The sequence below is a fragment of the Eucalyptus grandis genome, chromosome 3 (assembly GCF_016545825.1).
Source record: "Eucalyptus grandis isolate ANBG69807.140 chromosome 3, ASM1654582v1, whole genome shotgun sequence".
Taxonomy (NCBI): domain Eukaryota; kingdom Viridiplantae; phylum Streptophyta; class Magnoliopsida; order Myrtales; family Myrtaceae; genus Eucalyptus; species Eucalyptus grandis.
In genome coordinates, this window is record NC_052614.1 from 44732766 (window position 1) to 44749267 (window position 16502).

Sequence of the window (16502 nt, forward strand, 5' to 3'; positions counted from 1 at the left end):
ATTTAATTAATTTTATATTAATTTTTTACCACGTCAGCACCAAAACGACACCGTTTTGCACATGCTTAATCGGAAAATTGACACATCAGCGTTTTGGCCAGATTTTGGCCGGATTGGCACTCAAGTGATCAATTTTGCTCCGATTTTAGCACTTAAGTGCATCTTTCGTAAATTATGACACTTAAGTGTTCATTTCTACCAAGTTATGGTACTCTAGGGGTTCGCGTCTCAACAAACTCAAATATGGAAGACATGCATTAAATTCTTCGATACTACCAAACGTGTCAGGCATATACTCTTGTGGCTTCTCAAACTTTGGTTTCATCATAAGGTGCCTGTAAACTCATGATGGAATGAAGGAACGATGTACCGGAGATGACAAGTGTGTGTTATGGAGTTGATAGGGAAAAATTACCTAATTAGTTGATATCAATTCAGTTCTAAAATTTTTAATTTTGGCAATTTAGTTTTAAATCTTTGTGTGAAATTTCAATATAGTCTTTTTGGGTCGATCTTCATTGAAAATCACTAATGTGGCAATCTAATAATCATCAACCGTCCTACATGGCATCGTAGCGTTAGCAATTTTTTTGCTGAAAATTGCTCTAAAGAACTACATTAGATTTCCGTGCAAAAATTTATGACTCAATTAAGAAAATTAGAAAGTTTATGATGAAATTGGTATCCGTACAACAGGTTTAGAACTAATTGGAAAATACCTGTCAATCGATAGCATGTGCCGAAAAGTCATCTATTTTTTGTCCATTAGTTCTTCGAGAAGTCTATATTAAGATCCTAGAGTTAACTGGAATTTCAATATGGTCACCCAAACAAGGATTAAGTTTGAGATAATATAAAACAGGCAATGTGAGAAATTCATTTTTTTATTATATCTTGTTTGGCATGACCTAGATTGAATTATATACACAACACAAAATCAATAAATAACTTAGAATAACCACCACCTCCCTCCAAGGTGGTCGCTATTTACTGTCACGACGAACTTCGTGAGGTCACCTGCCCATGACAATCGATAATTTAGGGTGGTTGCCTGCCTCTTTCATAGGCAACCACCACCATACGGAACAAGTTTGGCTCGTGATTGATGGCATTATGTAGTGGTCATCATCTAAGTAGCATCGATACTAATACACGACACTAAACACATGCTAACCCGTCATTTCTCAAAAAATAAAAAAATTCAACACGTTGAGACACGCTATATATTAAATATATATTTATATATACATGATAAATTATCATTTTTATGATTAGTTTAATCAAATTAATTTGATTCAAATTCACAGATAAATAAATAATTCAAAAACAACATAGAATAAATTTACAATAAAAACATTAATCTACCATTTTTTAATATCATTCATTAAGAGAAGAATTGTGTGTCACGGGAAATGAGAGTCAGAAAAGAAGAGAAAACTAAATCTTTTGTCTTTCCCCATTTATTATTTTTATTATTTTTTACATATTTACATTTTGATCCCTCATTTAGTGAAACATTTTAAAATTGATCTGTGTATGTTGGAATTACATGCCAAAATTCCAAACTCGTATGTCGAGATTTCTGGCTCGAGTGTCAAAGAGTATCGAGAGAATTGACCAGGTGTCTAATTTTCTTATATTTATTGATCAAGTGTCAAAGAGTATCAGAGAGTGTAGAAATGTATAACATCATATAAAGGGTCTTGGAGAGTGTTGGCGCTTCATAGCGACGCTTGGTGGTGACAATAATGCTAGTCCATGGTGGCTTCATCTGGCCAACCCGCGTGATCGAGATAGGAAAACTCTTAGGCGACCACCGGTGGCCTGAGAGTTGCGAAATTGCGCGGTGGGTGCTTGAGGTCAACGGGCAGCAAGTGTCAATAGCCATGCACAGCAGTGCTTTGCTGAGTGGGAAACAGAAACGTAGTTTTTATTTACCTTTTGTTTATTTTTTCTCTTTTATCCTTTTTTACTTTCCCATATTTCAGATGAGATGATTTTATTCCACCCTTAGGTCCGAACAGACTATTCAATTTTTTATTCGTATGTATCCGGACTTTTCGAGAGTAGTGGACTACCATGGTATGGATTAGATAGCGAATTAGAAAATCATAATTCAACGAAATAAATTGGTCAACAACTCTCTATACAAGAAAAATGCAAATAAAAAGCCCCTCACATGAATACCGCATGAATTATATCTTCTCTCAAGCTTTTATTTTGAGTTATTATAAAAAAATTAGATTTACTTAAAAGTTGAAAAATCATGTCCAAGACCAAGCGACCGAGAAAGGAACAAATTGATTCTTCTTAAAGCAAACTGATTTTGCAAAACCAACTCCGAGCAAGAGCAATAATAAAAGAGTTCAACGGAAAGACAAATGAGATTATAGATTGATGTAACTATGTTGTCACACCCCAATTCACATAAAAAAAAGGGCATGACACGGCCGTCCTTTCACCAAAAGACGTAGTCTCAACATAACTAAAATTCAACCCGATATCAACATACATACATACATACATACATACATACACATATATATATATATATATATATATATATATATATATGTATGACAAAAAGGGTATTTGGTTACATATCGGAGTATTTCTACAATCCGCCGAACCAAAACATATACCTTCTGTAAAGACTAATTTATAAACTTATCAACTATGTACAAGTCATACCAAAAAGTTTCCACCACAAAAGTCCTCCCCAAACGAACGCACACGCCTATTCGCGACTCGCTGAAGAACCTTAAAAACAAGCAGATGATAGGAGTGAGCTACCACAGCTTAACACATTTACTCTAAACGGATCGAGAAATCACTATGCACATTTAAAAACACAATCCTAACTCATTTTAACATAATATATAATCATAACTCAAATACTAAAAATACCAATGGTCCAATCCATTAGTCAATCTCATAAAACATGTATCAATGGTCTATTTCATTGATCAATCTCATCAAATTATACATTAATGGTCCATTCCATCAACTAAACTCAAATCACGTGTCAATGGTCCACTCTATTGACCCATTTCATGCTCAAATATATAGCCATGGTCACGCACAATACTTGTAACAAGACGACTGAGATTCCCCAATTGGCAAGATCTTCACCATTGGCAAGATCTTCACCTATTATTAGCCGATAGCTCCCCCCATAAGGATATTCTAGACTAGTATGCGCATACCCACACATCCCTTAGGATTCATAGAGACATTGAGTACCAACCACCAATCACAATATCTAGTAATCCAACATTAGAAGAAAAATCATATCACAACTCAAAATTTGATATATAAATATGAAAGCATTCTTCAAAATGTCTTAGGATTCTTTCATGAAGAATTTCACAAATCATTTTCAAACAACTATTCAAATCGAATTTGAAATATAACTCAATCTTTCAAATAACGAAATGGCAATAATAACTCAATCATGTTTTATGTAACAAACGATGCATTTTATCAACTCATAGAGTATATTATCCAACATCTTTCTCAAAACATGAGTCTAAAAAACAAAGAAGAAATAATGTCACTCACCTGAGAAAAATCAAAAATCAATTACGATGCATACTCGAACCACACACTTGGATCCCTAACAATTAACGGAAAAACAATATCAAAAGGCTGAGTAAAAAAAAAGAATATTCTTATAACGACTTGCCTATCTTGGGCCTATTTGTTGATAAAACGACACCTATGTGCCACGAAAGCTTGCATTTAGCGGAAACCCATCGTTTTCCACTAAGCGCGACCACGCACCAACTTCTTCACACCATAACTTCCTCCACAAAATTCTGTTTCAAGCCGTCTTGTAGTCTTTAGAAAGCTCTCTTAACATACAACAACAAACCCAACTCAGCTGCCCCAGAACAGTACTGAAAAAAAAAAAAAAAAAAAAAGGCTCGAAGCTATTGTACTACAGTTTCAGAATGCACCCCAACTTTAAAATTTCGTTCCGAATAAACTGTAAGCTCAAATCACGATCCGTAAGATGTTATAGCTTCACAACATCCCAAAGTACAATTTCTACAAAAAGATGCAGCTCAACGACTCAAAAATTGGGTTTTGCCACACAAATATCCAAGACATCCGAATTTCGAGCCCTAATTGTGGCGATTGCTTCAAGTAGGTGATTAAAGGCTTCAATTTCTTACTAGCATTGCAAAACACACTTGAGTCAGCTTGATAAGGCATCCGGATCACTTGCGTGCCAAAATTTTTCCCTTTTTCCCTTTTTTCTTTCTCTCCTCTCCCCTGTTTCTTTCTTTCCCTTGTTTCTGCCGGTGCTCTTCTCTTTCTCTCCCTCTCTCTCTTTTAAAACACAGCCGAAGCTTCCTCCAATTTCCTTCAGCTTCTATTGTTGACTTTTCAAACTCTTTCTTTTCCCTTTTTATAATTATTTAAAGCCCATATATATATATATATATATATATATATATATACATATGTTCACTGTTCCAATTCTATTGACACATTTAGGCTAAACTCGACCAATTTAGCTAAGAGTGTAAACCTTGCCATGTTACACAAATAGAATTTGCTGCCGTGCAGAACCAAAACTACTCCTACAACTACGCCACTATAAAAGATAAATTCAAGTATTTACAAAGGGCCCTCCACACCTTGTCTTCACCCTTAGTACAATCCCTTCTCTCTTGGGTGTACATATGGGTTTCACTCTTGCTACCACCTAGTATTAGCAGTCAAAAGCTATTACAAATGTTCTCCTTTGTCCATGATTTTTTGCAAGAATAATCTTGGAATATCATACTTGCTTGCTATGAACTTTATCTTCACTTTCAAAACTCCAATGATCATAAAGTATATACCTGGAAACTCCAAGTTTGCACTGCCTGGTCAAATGCAGAGCCTCCGCTTTGCTTATATCACGTTAAGTTTGCAAATCATTACACTTAGTGAATCTCCCTCGTATGATTGTAAAACCTGCACGGTTTTTTTTTTTCTTTTTTTGACATTTATAAGTTTCTGCAACACTTAAGAAAGCTTATCAAATACTTTTGATTTAGTTGTCAATGAACGATGTTTTCCAACATTATGAATGTGGTCTGAGTACTACCAAAGGAAGAAACTCTCCCCTCCAAAATCACCTGCCCAGTGACTAGTATGTCAGACCGTAGACAAGTTAACAACAAAACAACAATCCTCATCAATACGGGTTTCATAAGATTAAACTACTTTCCGAGCAATGAGAGAGCAAGGGAGTGTAAAGAAAACAAGCCTTTTTGTATATAATGGATCTACATCCAACATATATGTCACTATGCTTCATTGACAAGTCTCTTAGCTGAATGCGATTACACTGATTTTACTAAGAAAGCACCTTTTTACCAAGAACAAAAAGAGAGAACACACATACCCCATGCTACAATCGGATGCAGAGCATAACGAATCCTAGGATCATGATTTATTTTGCAACTTTTATCTGGTTTCTTAGGTGGGTTTCTCCTTGGGAGTGTGGGAGTACTTATCAGTCATGTGCATCAAGAGCAGCCAAACATGAGTTATAAGCTCTCCGCCTTGCCGCAACAGTATCGTGTGATGGTAAGCTTGACAATTATACGCAGCATGGCACAACATCTCCACCCAAATGCTGCTTATGATCTGCCACTTGTTGTTCTTGCCCTTCAGTGTTGCAGCCAATTCCTTTGCGTCCAACAGCACGTGCCAGTTCCTGGTGATTATGGTACCCTTCTGATCCAGGAAGGGTTCAGGCACATTCTCTTCTGACGACAATGTCTTCAAGGCCTCACTGCGGTCTCTGTACCTGAGAAATGGCTTCAATATGGCGCAAGCATGCTCCAATGTAATTTTGGCAGTCGTTAGGGACAATGTATAGGGTCGTAGTGCTAGAAGGTATATCATGTATTTGGATAGCAGTTCGCTTCCCTTACAGTCTGGAGAATTATCAGGCTCTAAAAGGCAGATGTGCGTTGCAATGTGCCAAATGATGATGCTTTTGTCAAATGGTGTGGAAATGTATTTTTTTAACACATCAATGGCTTTCTGTGTCCACTCCATGTCGCCCCAGTGTATGTGAGCTTCAAGTGTCCACTCACCGTGTTTGGTGAAGGGCTTTTTGTCTCTGATCATGTCGAACTTTTCCATATTTTCCACCAGCAATACCTTGAGATAGCCAGGGATTTTCAGGTGAGAGCAATGCTTTCTCCAGGTCACATATTTTTTGCCGGAGTGTTTGAGGAGTCTCCCAATGGACCATGAGCGGTCATTGTATAGGCTCTGATCCAACAAGTCGACTTGCCCAACTGAGTTTGACCACCTTTCCCTCTTCATATACCTTTTAGCTAAGGATTTCAATAGCCTTGTCGACATGAGGCAGTTTATATGGCTCATCGCGACAATGGCCCATGCCGAAAAAGGTTGCAGAACAATTTGGTAACCTTCTAGGACGGTGACTCCTATCAACAAGGCGTAAGTGTAGGTGATGTACACGTCAATAAAGAAGGCACTCTTGAAAATAACGGCGAATCCACACAAGGCTGAGACTAGACAGGAAAAGCTAGTGAAGCGGCAGATAAGACCAGGCGCCTTATAGAGAATTGGTTGCTTAGTGTAAAGTACGTCATACATGAATCCAAGTTCGACCTCAGTTGTGATGAAGGTTAAATCGCGCTCTAGAGTTAATCGAGATTTTGATAGCGACTCTGGGTGGTAGAGCCAGTTTACAATGTGGGGCTTGAGGCAATCGAACCGATGATACGCCTTCAAGATGATCATTTGCTCAATCGACCATCTGGGCCCGTCAGGCCTGTCGAAAAACTTGCCAACAGTTTCCTCATCGAAGATATCCTCGGCTGATATGCTCGACCCCTTCCAGTATACGTACGTGATGGCCCAAACCGTCACCGCTGCTCGAATGATCCCAGCAGCAAACAAGGGGAAGTACAAAAATCGGATGGGGGACGTGCTGTCCCAGCAGCGAATCAGGATGCAGAAGACGAAAACGGCCCTGACAAACAAACTCAGCATCTGTCGGTAACTGAGGCGGTTGTCCTCAACCGAGTATGCAGTTATGGAGTCGGGGTTCCCAAGCTGCATCAAGAGCAACGGTGCAAGCAACCCCTTGAGCTCGGTAATGTAGTCCGGTCGATCAGAATGCTCGATCTGGACAACAGTGAGCTTGCCAATGGCGATAGTCACGAAGTAAGAAGAGAGCAAATAGGTGATTTGGATGACGTATTTGATGATGCTCGAGGTCATGTACCTCCGGCGGCTGCCGAAGATGGCGAGGGTGATCTGGCAAGTGAGACTCATGGCGACCAGCGATTGGATGCCCCATGCTTCCCATAAATCTCTGGAGGCAGGCCATTCGGTACTGACTATGGATGATATCAGACTGAACGATTTCATGGGGACGTGATGTCTTCTGCTGTTCTTTCTGAGAAACAACCATGCAAGTGAAATTAATAACGATGAGAATGGATGAACCGCCTTGGACTCATTCTGAAGAGTTAAGTATAAATCTCTAAGTTTCTTGTTGCAATCATTCAATATGTTCAGTAAGATTTTGGGATCCTAACACTGCTTTAATTCTTCCATTAAAGCGAATGAGATTTATTTCGTCTTGCTCCCCTGCATGAGCGAAACCCCCTCGAAAAGGAGAGAGTGGTTTCAGAAGTCTATAAGCAATGCTAGGTGCTAGTTTTTGCTAGAACAAATCTACGAATTTAATGCATTCAACGAGATGGCTAATTACAGAAGGACATCCAAAGAAGCGACTCATGTTCAAACACCCAACTGACAATACTTGCATTAATTAACGGACTGGTAAGGTAAACCAATTCAGTACACCAAGCATTTCCCAAAGATCAAATATGAGATCATCGACACACATTTTTTATTTTGCTGAACCGATCATCGACACACTCCTAAAACAGAATAAATGTTCAGAGACAAATGAACTAATGACAAGATGATGAATTTTCTGGAAAAATAAAGGAAGCACAAATTGGTCTGGCAAGAAACCGAAACCTTACTATGCCGGTGACTCCCAAGAAGCTGACGAATTAGGTTCTTCCTACTAATAGAAATGGCAATGAGAATGCCCGTGTTCCTAACACTTGTGGGGAAGCTTACTTAAATTCAATTTTGAAGAGACAATAAGAGGGAATACACAAAGAAAGCAGAGAATTGATTACTTACTTGTAACTTTAATCTGCGATTCTTTGTCTCTTTGTTCCTTCCGCCAGCGACAAATCAGGTATAAGATTTTTAACTTTACACTATTGTTGGATCAATTCTCGAGGGGTGTAAACTCTGCCGAAAGTATGCAAAGAATTCACTCTTACACTTTTTTAGGTAAAAGTCACCGGGGCTTGAACTATTGCAATTTAAAAAAGCAATGCGTAAACTTCCAATTTATTAAGTCTCTCAACTTCGCATAACAAGATCAATTAATTATTCACTATCGTTCATAAGTTTTCGTAATCACACAATTGTCTAGATTTTGGAATATATTTTGATATAAATTCATTTCTTAAACCAACCCATAATAAAGTAACATATTTTTTTCACTTTATATTTTTAGTACTTAGGAATATTACAATAGTGACATTTAAGTATAATAGTTTAAGTAGAACCTCATTTACAAGAGACTTAGGATCTAAATATACTAGGCATCAATCTCTCTCTCCAGTTGCCATTCCCTGTAATCATCATTTTTTTTTCTTTTTACATTAATCTTCATACCTCCATGTCACAGAACTTCCAAGGGTCCCGCTGTGCTCCCAATACTGCTACCATTATCTTGCATCCACCCATACTCCAAACGATATCCGCATCAATAGTTAATAGAATGCAAATGACCTTACATCGCTTTATTTCTTAAATTTGCATTCTACAAAGCACGTGAAGTTTGGGAAAATTGTCCAAAAAATTTTAAACCTATTGCATTTTTACCAATTTAGTCATAAACCTTTTAATTTCGTTAATTGAGTCATAAATCTTTTCAAATTTTGCTAATTGAGTCTACCTAGTCAAGTTTAACCAGAAATCATAGACGTAAATGTCAGTTGTCCTACATGACACGGTTGGCATTGACATGGACAATTTTTATAAAGTTTCTAAAAATTCTAATTTTTTTATATTTTTTTCTTTTTTCTTTCTTAGTTTTCCTATATTTTCAGGGTCACTAGCCAACCCTTGCCACTCACAGGTGAGTGCTTCGCAACCCTTACTACAGCCTCACATCGTAATCCTCACAATATTTGGGCAAGGGTCGCACACAAGAAAAGGAAAAGGAACAAAGAAAAATAAAAATAAAAATAAATCAAAATTATTTTAAAAAATTGTAAAAAATTATCTATGTTAGCATCATCTATCCTATGTGACACTACTAATGTCAATGATTTTAGATTAAAATTAACATAATTGACTTAACTATCAAAAAGTTTAGAACTTAATTTTAAAAAATAAAAGATTTAGGACTGAATTGATAATAACACAAAAGGTTTAGGACATTTTGGACAATTTTTCCTATAAAATTGTCATTGCACACTGCTTGCTTAGGCACTTATCTGATTGCACCAACAAACCTCAACTCTACTGATTTGCAGTCACAGAATGCTCTAGAAATACGTCTTGGCGCATGACATTTGACAGGTAAATCCCCAGAAACAAAACATATTGTTTTGCCTCAACGAGAGAAGATGTTATACTTATTACTGGCATTGGATGAAGCACTTTCTGCATTGGAAATTAAGGCATGACAGCGTAGCAAAGATTGTGATCGAAAAGATGGATCTGGTATTGTTTAGGAATACTGAGAATCCACTGCTCACAAAACGGATGTCAAGAAGGAGGAGTAATGGGAGATGATAGAGTTAACAGTCGCAAAGTATAACTAACTTCAGGGACAAACTCAAAATTTTCCTTCAGATTCTATTGTTGACTTTTCAAACTCTTTCTTTTCCTTTTTTTTTTTTTTTATTATTTAAAGCCCATATATTACATATGTTCACTGTTCCAATTCTATTGACACAATTACGCTAAACTCGACCAATTTAGCTAAGAGTGTAAACCTTGCCATGTTACACAAATAGAATTTGCTGCTGTGCAGAACCAAAACTTCTTCTACAACTACGCCACTATGAAAGATACATTCAAGTATTTACAAAGGGCCCTCCACACCTTGTCTTCACCCTTAGTACCATCCCTTCTCTCTTGGGTGTACATATGGGTTTCACTCTTGCTACCACTTAGTATCAGCAGTCAAAATCTATTACAAATGTGCTCATTTGTCCATGATTTTTTGCAAGAATAATCTTGAAATATCATACTTGATTGCTATGAACTTTATCTTCAATTTCAAAACTCCAGCGATCATAAAGTATATACCTGGAAACTCCAAGTTTGCACTGCCTAGTCAAATGTAGAGCCTCCGCTTTGCTTATATCACGTTAAGTTTGCAAATTGTTACACTTAATGAATCTCCCCCGCATGATTGTAAAACCTGCATGGTTAATTTATAAGTTTCTGCAACACTTAAGAAAGCTTATCAAATACTTTTGATTTAGTTGTCATTGAACGATGTTTTCCAACATTATGAACATGGTCTGAGTACTACCAAAGGAAGAAACTCTCCCCTCCAAAATCACCTGCCCTGTGACTAGTATGTCAGACCGTAGACAAGTTAACAACAAAACAACTGTTAAAATTTTTTAGATGTGTTGGTGCGGAAGTATGGTTTTGGTATTCATGATAGTTTTTTATTAGTGATGTTGTGTGCAAGTGTATGATATGGTTTGTAGAGGATGGACAAGGGACAATATATGATAATTGAAGGATATAGGACATGGGAAAAATAGTTTCATTAGTTGAACAAAATAGTTTGATGGAGGTACAATAGAGATCCTGACCTCTCATGGTGGAGGGTTCACCTCACGCACAAGGTGGAGGGTTTACCTCTCACACCTTTACATTTGTTGTTCTACTATACTCTCCTATCTTTCCTATTTATAGGGTGCTCTACTAACATTCTAGATTTGTGTAGAATGTTGTCCACTTAAGCTTAATCTAGAGAGTTCTAGATTGTAGTTTATCCTCTCTTCTTCTAGAGAGATCTACACATGTACTTTTAATTAATTAGGTTTTACTTTATTTTACTTTATTTTTTATTTTATCTTTTTCAGATAATAAATAAACAAATAACAAAAAAAAAAACAAGAAAAACAGAAAAAAGTAGAAAAAAAAAGCCTCCGCATGGGCCTTCAGCCCATCTCCGCCTAAGCCCAGCCCGGCTGAGTCTTCTTCCTCCTTGTGCCACTGCAACGCACGCGCAGGCAGGCGCGACGCCGGAGAAGGATGGATGGACGGCAACGCACATGGAGCAGAGGAGCAGTTGGCGTCGACGGGACATGACCGGAGGAGGAGATGATGGCGGATGGGATGGCGGTCCAACCGGCGGGTCGAGCCTTGCCGACCGGCCACCCCTCGCCTATAAATAGAGGGGGGCCACTGTCGACGAGGAGGGAGGCCACAGAGAGGGAAGCAAAGAACCGAGAGATCACAGAGAGAGAGAGGGAGGCCGGCCGAAGCTCGAGGTCCCCTAAGAGACTTCAGGGAGTTCGAGTGTAGGGCAAGCCGTGGTGTGGTGAGCTCGGAGGGGTCCCTCAGAGACTTCGGGGAGCTTGACGAGCGAACTCGAGGGAGAGAGAGAGTGTTCCAGCCAGATTTGACCGAGCCCAAGTCTCGCGTCGCCGTCGTCGCTCGCCGTTTCTCCATCGTTGCGAATCGCCCTCTTGCCGTCGCCGTCCCCGTTCGAGAGAAGGTAAAAAAAGCGTCGTCGTTTGTCGTAGCCGTTTTTCGTTGACCTAGCTGTTGTCGCTGTTGTCGCCTTTGTCGTCGTCGCCGTAGTTGCCGTCGCCGCTGTAGTCGCCATTACCGCCAAACACCTCGGTTCCCCCCTTCGATGCCGGGATTCGCAAACCCTAGGGTTTGCGATTTTCCGGGTCGTCGAATTGGATCCGGGTCTCGAAACTAGGTAGGGTTTCGCGAGATTCCGGGCGGTGGGAAGCCGGGTTGCGAGGTCGGGTCGGATCCGGGTAGGGTTTCGCGAGGAGTCGGGTCTTGGAGCCAGGTTGTCGGGCCGGGCGGTGTCCCTAAACGCCCGACCACGGCGTCGTTTTCTTAAAAAAAAAAAAAAAAAGTCGGGCCCGCATAGCGAGCTCGTCTACGTTCGGGCTAGCTCGGGTTGGACCCAACCGCGGATCCGACCTAGGTCGGTTTTATTTTGTATTATTAATTTAATATAAAATAATATTCTAATAAATAATAAATAAATGATTTATTTAAAAAAATATCAAAAATGTTTTAATTTCCAGAAAATCCAAAAATATTTTGAAAAATATTAAAAAATATTTTATTTTCCAAAAAATCAAAAATATTCCATATTTTCCAAAAAAATGCCAAAAATCCAAAAAAAAAGCCAAAAATTCATGAAAAAGCCAAAAAAAAAAAAAATAGAAAAAGCCAAAAAGACTTGTATTTTTCCAAAAAATCCAAGAAATCCCTTTTATGTCCAAAAAATTAGAAAAAGACTAAAAATTGTTTTTCCTCCCAAAAATGCATGAAAAATTCCTCGAGCATCCAAAAGGCCTTAGGATTTAAACAAGATTAGGTACCGAAAGAGCATTAGTGATTAACTAGTGTAATCAAGTCCCCGATCCTAATTTCTCTAGTTGCACAGGAGTGAGTATTTCTCCCAATACTTCGCTTGGGTTTCTAATCAACCCACCCCAAATTGATTAGTGGCGACTCCATTTTAAAAATTGATTTACAGGTTAAAAAATTTGAACCATTAAGTCGTGAATTGGTGGACTTAGGAGAGTTCGAGCTTATTAAATTTAGCCGAGCCATTAGCCTCCTTAGGCACTCGTACCCGATTGCGGGCGCCGAAAAAAAAGGTCGCGACATACATTTTTCTCTTTCTTCCAGAAACTTCATCTAGGGAATTCTAGAAGTTTAGCAACTCTAGCAAATTCTAGAAACTTCTAGAAAATGGATCACCATTTCCAACAACAACAATCCTCATCAATACTGGTTTCATAAGATTAAATTACTTTCCGAGCAATGAGAGAGCAAGGGAGTGTAAAGAAAACAAGCCTTTTGTATATAATGGATCTACATCCAACATATATGTCACTATGCTTCATTGACAAGTCTCTTAGCTGAATGCGATTACACTGATTTTACTAAGAAAGCACCTTTTTACCAAGAACAAAAGAGAGAACACACATACCCCATGCTACAATCGGATGCAGAGCATAACGAATCCTAGGATCATGACTTATTTTGCAACTTTTATCTGGTTTCTTAGGTGGGTTTCTCCTTGGGTGTGTGGGAGTACTTATCAGTCATGTGCATCAAGAGCAGCCAAACATGAGTTATAAGCTCTCCGCCTTGCCGCAACAGTTTCGTGTGATGGTAAACTTGACAATTATACGCAGCATAGCACAACATCTCCACCCAAATGCTGCTTATGATCTGCCACTTGTTGTTCTTGCCCTTCAGTGTTACAGCCAATTCCTTTGCGTCCGACAGCACGTGCCACTTCCTGGTGATTATGGTTCCCTTCTGATCCGGGAAGGGTTCATCAAGCACATTCTCTTCTGACGACAATGTCTTCAAGGCCTCACTGAGGTCTCTGTACCTGAGAAATGGCTTCAATATGGCGCAAGCATGCTCCAATGTAATTTTGGCAGTCGTTAGGGACAATGTGTAGGGTCGCAGTGCTAGAAGGTATATCATGTAATTGGACAGCAGTTTGCTTCCCTTACAGTCCGGAGAATAATCAGGCTCTGAAAGGCAGATGTTCGTTGCAATGTGCCAAATGATGATGCTTTTGTCAAATGTTGTTTTTGTGGAAATGTTTCTTTCCAACGCATCAATGGCTTCCTGTGTCCACTCCATGTCGCCCCTGAGTTTTTGAGCTTCAAGTGTCCACTCACCGCGTTTGGTGAAGGGCTTTTTGTCTCTGATCACGTCGAACTTTTCCATATTTTCCACCAGCAATACCTTGAGATAGCCAGGGATTTTCAAGTGAGAGCAATGCTTTCTCCAGGTCACATCTTTTTTGCCGAAGTGTTTGAGGATTCTCCCAATGGACCATGAGCGGTCATTGTACAGGCTATGATCCAACAAGTCGACTTGCCCAACTGAGTTCGACCACCTTTTCCTCTTCATATACGTTTTAGCTAAGAATTCCAATAGCCTTGTCGACCTGAGGCAGTTTATACCGCTCATCGCCACAATGGCCCGTGCCGAAAATGGTTGCAGAACAATTTGGTAACCTTCTAGGGCGGTGACTCCTATCAACAAGGCATAGGTGTAGGTGATGTACGCGTCTATCAAGAAGGCACTCTTGAAAATAACGGCAAATCTACACAAGGCTGAGACTAGACAGGAAAAGGTAGTGAAGCGGCAGATAAGACCAGGCCATTTATAGAGAATTGGTTGCTTAGTGTAAAGTACGTCAAACATGAATCCAAGTTCGACCTCGGTTGTGATGAAGACTAAATCGCGCTCTACAGTTAATCGAGATTCTGATAGCGACTCTGGGTGGTAGAGCCAGTTTACAATGTGGGGCTTCAAGCATTGGAACCGATAATACGCCTTCAAGATGATCGTTTGCTCCATCGACCACCTAGACCTGTCGGGCCTGTTGAAAATCTTGCCTACAGCTTTCTCATCGAAGATATCCTCGGCTGATATGCTCGACCCCTTCCAGTATACGTACGTGAGGGCCCAAACCGTCACTGCTGACCGAATGAACCCAGCGGCAAACAGGGGGAAGTACAAAAATCGGATGGGGGACGTGCTGTCCCAGCAGCGAATCAGGATGCAGAAGACGAAAACGGCCCTGACAAACAAACTCAGCATCTGTCGGTAACTGAGGCGGTTGTCCTCAACCGAGTATGCAGTTATGGAGTCAGGGTTCCCAAGCTGCATCAAGAGCAACGGTGCCAGCAACCCCTTGAGCTCGGTAATGTAGTCCGGTCGATCAACATTGTCAATCTGGACAACAGTGAGCTTGCCAATGGCGATAGTCACAAAGTAAGAAGAGAGCAAGTAGGCGATTTGGATGACGTATTTGATGATGTCTGACGTCATGTACCTCCGGCGGCTGCCAAGGATGGCGAGGGTGATCTGGCAAATGAGGCTCATGGTGACCATCGATTGGATGCCCCATGCTTCCCATAAATCTCTTGAGGCAGGCCATTCGGTACTGACTATGGATGATATCAGACTGAACGATTTCATGGGGACGTGATGTCTTCTGCTGTTCTTTCTGAGAAACAACCATGCAAGTGAAATTAATAACGATGAGAATGGATGAACTGCCTTGGACTCATTCTGAAGAGTTAAGTATAAATCTCTAAGCTTCCTGTTGCATTCATTCAATATGTTCAGTAAGATTTTGGGATCCTAACACTGCTTTAATTCTTCCATTAAAGCGAATGAGATTTATTTCGTCTTGCTCCCCTGCATGAGCGAAACCAACTCGAAAAGGAGAGAGTGGTTTCAGAAGTCTATAAGCAATGCTAGGTGCTAGTTTTTTGCTAGAACAGATCTACGAATTTGATGCATTCAACGAGATGGCTAATTGCAGAAGGACATCCAAAGAAGCGCCTCATGTTCAAACACCCAACTGCCAATACTTGCATTAATTAACGGACTGGTAAGGTAAACCAGTTCAGTACACCAAGCATTTCCCAAACATCAAATATGAGATCATCAAGACCCACACATTTTTTATTTTGCTGAATAGATCATCGACACACTCCTCAAACAGAATAAATGTTCAGAGACAAATGAACTAATGACAAGATGATGAATTTTCTGGAATAAGAAAGGAAGTACAAATTGGTCTGGCAAGAAACCGAAACCTTACTATGCTGGTGACTCCCAAGAAGCTGACGAATTAGGTTCTTCCTAATAATAGAAATGGCACCGAGAACGCCCGTGTCCCTAACACCTGTGGGGAAGCTTGGTTAAATTCAAATTTGAAGAGACAATAAGAGGGAATACACAAAGAAAGCAGAGAATTGATTACTTACTTGTAACTTTAATCTGCGATTCTTTCTCTTTGTTCCTTCTGCCAGCGACAATTCAGGTATAAGATTTTCAACTTTACACTATTGTTGGATCAATTCTCGAGGGGTGTAAACTCTGCTGAAAGTATGCAAAGAATTCACTCTCACACTTTTTTAGGTAAAAGTCACCAGGGCTTAAACTATTGCAATTTAAATAAGCAATGCCTAAACTTCCAATGCATTAATAGTCTCTCAACTTCGCATAACAAGATCAATTAGTTATTCACTATCGTTCACAAATTTTCGTAATCACATGATTGTCTGGATTTTGGAATATATTTTCATATAAATTCATTTCTTAAACCAACCCATAATAAAGTAACATATTTTTTTTTTCACTTTTTGTTT

The 16502-nt window shown here is 39.4% G+C and overlaps 2 protein-coding genes across 3 annotated transcripts; both read right to left on the reverse strand.

Moving 5' to 3' along the window:
- Positions 1-5267: 5267 nt before the first annotated feature.
- Positions 5268-8128, reverse strand: LOC104439136. 2 transcript variants are annotated; one of them, XM_018870442.2, is made up of 2 exons: positions 8040-8128; positions 5268-7441 (listed from the first exon to the last, which is right to left on the reverse strand). In XM_018870442.2, exon 2 carries the CDS (start codon positions 7411-7413, stop codon positions 5476-5478), a length of 1938 nt encoding a protein of 645 aa, XP_018725987.1. In that variant the 5' UTR covers positions 7414-7441; positions 8040-8128; the 3' UTR covers positions 5268-5475. The 2 variants fall into 2 exon arrangements, with proteins under 2 accessions (XP_018725987.1, XP_010050547.1); XM_010052245.3 differs by having other exon boundaries at positions 8035-8113.
- A 5168-nt stretch (positions 8129-13296) lies between these two features.
- Positions 13297-16022, reverse strand: LOC104439135. Its single transcript, XM_010052244.3, has 2 exons — positions 15953-16022; positions 13297-15349 (listed from the first exon to the last, which is right to left on the reverse strand). Exon 2 carries the CDS (start codon positions 15319-15321, stop codon positions 13375-13377), a length of 1947 nt encoding a protein of 648 aa, XP_010050546.3. The 5' UTR covers positions 15322-15349; positions 15953-16022; the 3' UTR covers positions 13297-13374.
- Between the last annotated feature and the right edge of the window lie 480 nt (positions 16023-16502).

Bases quoted from the DNA above. Each gene is read 5' to 3' on its own strand.
- LOC104439136 (XM_018870442.2), bottom strand. From the start codon at position 7,413: ATGAAATCGTTCAGTCTGATATCATCCATAGTCAGTACCGAATGGCCT.
- LOC104439135 (XM_010052244.3), bottom strand. From the start codon at position 15,321: ATGAAATCGTTCAGTCTGATATCATCCATAGTCAGTACCGAATGGCCT.